Source organism: Elaeis guineensis, chromosome 1, assembly GCF_000442705.2.
Source record: "Elaeis guineensis isolate ETL-2024a chromosome 1, EG11, whole genome shotgun sequence".
NCBI lineage: Eukaryota > Viridiplantae > Streptophyta > Magnoliopsida > Arecales > Arecaceae > Elaeis > Elaeis guineensis.
Window position 1 is genome coordinate 10,055,414 of NC_025993.2, and position 5,847 is coordinate 10,061,260.

General features: G+C 36.5%; 1 protein-coding gene across 2 annotated transcripts; it reads right to left on the reverse strand.

The window, feature by feature from the left end:
- Window positions 1-1,497: 1,497 nt before the first annotated feature.
- LOC105037944 (zinc finger protein STOP1 homolog) lies at window positions 1,498-4,296 on the reverse strand. Of its 2 annotated transcripts, none has more exons than XM_010913582.4 (2): window positions 4,081-4,296; window positions 1,498-3,360 (listed from the first exon to the last, which is right to left on the reverse strand). In XM_010913582.4, the coding sequence occupies exon 2, from the start codon at window positions 3,353-3,355 to the stop codon at window positions 1,748-1,750; it is 1,608 nt and encodes a 535-aa protein (XP_010911884.2). In that variant the 5' UTR covers window positions 3,356-3,360; window positions 4,081-4,296; the 3' UTR covers window positions 1,498-1,747. The 2 variants fall into 2 exon arrangements, with proteins under 2 accessions (XP_010911884.2, XP_010911885.2); XM_010913583.4 differs by having other exon boundaries at window positions 1,498-3,419; window positions 4,081-4,271.
- Window positions 4,297-5,847: the final 1,551 nt, after the last annotated feature.

A 5,847-nucleotide genomic window follows, 5' to 3' on the forward strand; every position in this document is an offset into this window, starting at 1 on the left:
ATAGCATTCCATGATCTTTTGATTTTACCGCCTTCCCTACAGATGTTTGGATGATGTTGCTGAAGCTAAAAGACAGCTTCAACATAGGCAACTGCCCCACCATAATTCTGTCCTCGTAATTAATTCAGTTTAGATCCAGTGCAAAGCCAAGCTTTTGGAATCTTCACACTGATGTATTCAAACTGCAAGTCATCCTGTACAAGCCTTTTTATCTTCTAAACCTCCTTTGTCTGACAATTGTTGAAAATTGCAAGATATCCTGATAACAGAAATTTCTGTTTTAAACCTCCTTTTTTTCATGATGCTGTCAAAGTCCCCGCTTAAGTCTCAACCTATGGAATAGTGTTATTGAAGCAAAGTCCCATGTCATAAGATTAAAACTTCAGTTCTGGTAATTCAGTTCAGATGCAGCACAGGCTTTTAAAACTTTCACACTGATGTAATTGCAAGTTTTCCTAGTACAAGATTTTCTCTTCAAACCTCCTTTGTCCGACAAGTGTTTGAATTGCATGATATCATTATTACAGTATTTTCTATTTTAAAAAAACCTTCGTTGTTTCTTGACCTCTATCAAAATCCCAACTGAAGTCTGAACTTATTGTTCACAAAATTAATGCATCTTGTTGAGTCTCCCCTTCATCAATATGTTTTCATGCTGCTACATTGTGTTTTCTATCCACTGGGAGGTGGTGAACTTAATTTAACGAGCACATTTCAAAACAACCTTTTCAGAACAACCTTCTTGTCTTCATGGATTCAGATACCTTCCACATTCTTTTGTCACAGACAAATTTCATCTAGTTTAATAAAGAAATTTGGCTCCAATAGCGGCGATCAAAGTAAAAGTGGATTCATCAGATAATTCTCTATCATTTTTTAATTGAGATGTAAGGCTAATTAGATCCGTCTCAGTTTAATCTGTAATTTGGTCTGCATGAAAATTCACTGCCACAATGAGAAGCTTAATGCTGAAATGAACAGGATAGGATCCAAGAAATGGTTACATGTCAATCTCTTAGATAAATGAATGATTCAAACTAGACTGCTATTCCAATGCACGAGTTGTATGTTAATATATCAGTTGTCACGGCCATCACATAATTATTCATATGTCAGCTGCAATGCTATCCAAGATGCCTTGTCTCCTACTACAATTACGTTGTCAGTTGTTACCAACTTTTGACATACTAGCCTCATGAACATATCTAGATCTGTCTGCATGATGTATCTGTGTGATCAACCGAGTCATTGCAAATTTTTATTTTTATTATTTTTTTTATTTTTTTAATGTACTGAAAAATTGCTAACTACAGAAGAGGAACATGTGCAAACAACTCTATCAGAACTTCATCATGCACATGGATGAATTTGAATCTTTTCCTTTTTCCTGTATGTACATAAAAATGATTATAATTTGAAATTCCCAGGCACAAGATTCTGACTTCCTGCTCAACTTGGTACATAATAATTGTTGACAATATAGTAAACATCCATAGATTGCAAAGGAACAGAACACAGTTAAATATTATGGTAACATGAACATTAAGAGTCAAACTATAATTACTAAACATCACAGGACATTTGCGAAAGAGGAATATGATAAACATAGAAAGTTGAATTATACTGCTTCCAACCACATATCGAAAGAGTGGAAGGATATTATTAGCGAAATCATGTAGAAAACTGAATGCATCCTGGTAGTCAATGATGCTTCTCAGCCATTGCCACCATAATGGGAGGATGGGTGTCAGTTTTGTCCACTTCCTTGAATTAAATTACTTGAACCAAAAGGAAGAAAGGAGAATGGACCTTCAGAGACTTCAGATGCAGGATGTAGGAACTCATCAAGTCCTCCAAAGTTACAGGCATCAAAATTCATAGGAGAGAAACAGCCCGTTCCAACATCAACACCTTTAATATTGAGACTCTGAACATCATCCAAGGTTCTCCCAGCAAAGTTATACTCCAAAGTTCCCACCATATCATTCATCACTTCATTGGGCCGTGCTTGATCCAATGTTCCTAAAACCTTGGCATCATCCACTGCAAGAACAGGTGTATGGCCCTGGAATAAAGAAACATGCCCGAACAACTTATCCTTCCTTGAGAATGTTGTTCCGCACGAGCATAGCCATTTGTCACGACCACAATGCTTCTCATGAGTTTTCAGGTCTGCAATGACTGAAAACTTCTTGGTATTGCATCTACTGCAGATATAACTCTTGTCGCAGTGGCTTCTCTTGTAATGGTTTTTCACACAGAGGATTGTCTTGAGAGGTTGGAACTTCTTGTGCTCCTTGTTCCTCTTGCACCCTACAAAGGGGCAGGAGTACCTCTTTATAAGTGCTGGTTCTGAGGTTGATTCCTTGTTAGGCTTGGCAAGAGCAGCTGGGGTCTTGTATTCATCTCCATGGCCTCTCATGTGCATCCTTAGGTTCGCATCTCTCTTGAATCCCTTCCCACATATCACACAGAAGTGGGTATGTGGTGCTAAAATTTCCTCCTTCTCCAACTGCAAGACTTCATAAGAACCAGGGGGAAGGTTTTCTCCATCAACACCATCATCACTGTCCTTCACATCATGGTCTTCAAGAGAAGCAAGCTCAGTTCCCTCACTATCACTTTTCAGACATTTAATCAGCTCAACATCTTCATTCCCATGACCATGCAAACCTTTGATCAGCTCACTGCCTTCTTTCCTACAACTATCTTTATTTAAACCATCGATCAGCTTATCACATGCTGAAGCCTTGGGTACCTCCATAGGTATGACCGCATTCTGTTGCTGACTCACATTTAAGCCAAAGCTAGTGGGAGCACCAATGAAGCTGCCCAGCTGACCGGCTGAAGGATTAGTTGAGACAAGTGTATTCTTGATGGAAGGAAGAAGAGAACCTGCTGTTGAAATCAACTGAATTATGATGCTAGTCAAATCTGCCGTCACAAGCTGTTGCTGAGCGAACATTTCGTTAGCTCGGTTGGAGAACTGACTTTCCTGGTTGATGATAGACTGTACTATAGCTTGAACTTGGTGGATCTTTTGCTCGAGGAAGGAGAGGTTGCTCAGTATCAATCTTGGATTCCAATCCAGAATTGTATTATTGACATTTGGACTTGGTTTGAATTGATTTGCACTCTTTACCTCAGGCTCTGGTTGATATAAGCTACGAGCTTCGGTGCCTAGAGTAGGGGGAAATTCTGGGAAGGTTTGTTCAGGTCCACCACCATAACATAGATTTATTGGGTTGAATTGGATAAATGGCTGGCCCAGATTGAAATTTCTTGATGTGTCTCCCATCATTTGGCAAGAAGATTTTGCCAATGCTTCTGAATTTATTCTCAGCTTGGGATCCATTTCCTCTGCCAATAAGACATCAATTCAGCCCTCTAATCCAAGTGCTTCTTTAAGGAATTTATCACTGCCCAATTCAAAGACCAACTTAAAACCACATCTCTGAAAACAGTCCACAAAGGGACCCTATTATTAAAGCTAATTGCCTCCCCCCCCCTCCTTTTTTTAATTATCAATCATTCAGTCTTTACAAGAAGGCCCCAAACCCCAAAAATTTCTCAGAAAATTCAAAACCAAAATTAACCAGAAAGACTTCTTTTAAAGTCATACTTCACGGTGCCCCCAAAAAGAAACCCAAAAGCTCCAGTTTTTCCTTCAGAATTACAACCAAAAAAGAATTTCTATTTTTGGACATTTCCTTCGCCACAAGCCTCAAGAAAAGGGAGAAAAGCAGTGAAAATGCAGAGGATTTTATACCAGAAGTTTGATAATACTCATAAACAACTAAAATCTTCAATCCTTCAAACAGAAATTGGATAAAAACGTAAAATAAACCATTTTTTACCCCATAATATTCAAAAAAATCATCTTTTAATAAATCAAGAGACAGCCCTAAACCCATATCCCAAAAAAAAATTCACCATACACGCAAACAGAACATCCGAAAGCTCAAATTTTTCCACATAAATCACCGGCAAAATCTCATCTTGCTAACATATCCATCACCAAACAGACTTAAAAGATAAAAAAAAAAAAAGAGAGAGAGAGAACAATAAAATAGGACTTACAGAGATATTTGAGGTAATCTGAGAAGGGATTAGGCCTCGGGACCCTTCTCTAGTCGATGCCCTCAAGAGCTCCGGTCCGTCTCCGCTCCAACCGAAGCCATTTAAGCATCCATATCCAAATTCCACAGCCTCCCCACATTCTCTCCCCCTTTCTCTCTCAGTTTGACCACTCTTTGTTTACAACGTTCAAAAGTAAAATTGAATAAATTGGAAGATGGAATGAGAAGGGATAGCGTACTCCTCACGAACTCCATAACCTCGTCTTCAATGATTGAATAAAAAAATAGTGTTGCACAGCTGGCTGCACTAGGTGGTTTATAAATTTAATGAGAAAATATTTTTTTATCCAGAAAATAAGAAATGATTTAGAGTAGATTTGATGAATATTTCTAAGTTCAAATATCCTTCTTCCTTTATTATATATATATATATATATATATGGGTGTTTCTAAAGGAAAGGGCTTTCTCTACATCTCCCTATTTACTTATTTAGTTATCTGGCATTAAAGAAGCGTTAGGTGAGTGAGGATGAGCACCAATCAACGACAGTTGCTCAGGAAAAAAAAACTCCAAGGAGCTCAAGCTATAATAGTTGCAATATTAATTTATGTTATATTATTATAAAAATAAAATATTATTAATTATTTTCAACAAAAGATAATTAGCACAATAGTAAAATAATAATGTTACATATCATCTCTTTGCTCATTCCTCAAATCACTTATGACAACCAAGAGTCGCATGGAGCAAGAGGACAAGTGATGTTAGCGGAGACTTGTGGACTATATTCTACTCTAATCATCATTCATGGCTCAATTGAGCAGTGATTTATGGAATAATTAGAGGCATGTTCTCTAGCAATTTTTTATAGCAAAGTTATAATAAATATTATTTGATGAAACCATTGCTTGCATAGACAAACAAATTAAGCAGAAGTCTCTATTCTTATTTTCAAAAGGAGAAAGTTGTTGGATTTTTCTGCAACAGTCTATATATAATTAATATATATTTATATACATAATATGCAAATAATATTTTATTATATAAACAAAATAATAACTATTAAACATTATTCTTAATAATGGTGGTTTTTAATAAATCAGTGTAAAAGCTTTCTATCACAAAAAAAAAAAAAAAAAAAAAAGAAAAATCATTATAATGGATGTTATGTTTTAGACCAGGGAGGCCCTTAACTCATTTTGTTTTCTTGGAGAAGCCAGTTAAAAGATAAAAGTTCAGGCGCAGCAGTACAAGGATGGATGCTACCCTCGCAGCGCGTGGAATCCGAGCGGTGGGGCGTCTACGCGTGGAGGTGAGTGGATTCGGACAAATACAAGTCGACGAGGTCAGCTCACCGGCGCCTACCCGTTCCCCCAAAAAAAAAAAAAAAAGGCTAACAAAATTAGCAGTGGCACAGTGGACCACTTGTCTTAATTACTTTTTCTAAGTGCACTGCAATTCATTGGCTTTATTAGACAAATTGGCTGCATGTTCAAAGAGAGATTACATAAAATAAATATATTATATAATAAAATTAAAAGAAAAAGCTGATAAAATTAGTAGTGGCACAGTGGACCACTTGTCTTAATTATTTTTTCTAAGAGCACTGCAATTCTTTAATTTTATTAGATAAATGACTGCAGAAGAGATTACATAAAATAAATATATTATAAAATAAAATTATTTTTTAGGTATTTGCTATGTGCAGATAAAATTTTTTTTATATTTTTCATATTGGATTGTCAACTCAATATGCAACCACGGCCT

Excerpts from the sequence above, each read along its gene's own strand:
- LOC105037944 (XM_010913582.4), bottom strand. The coding sequence starts at position 3,355 with ATGGATCCCAAGCTGAGAATAAATTCAGAAGCATTGGCAAAATCTTCT.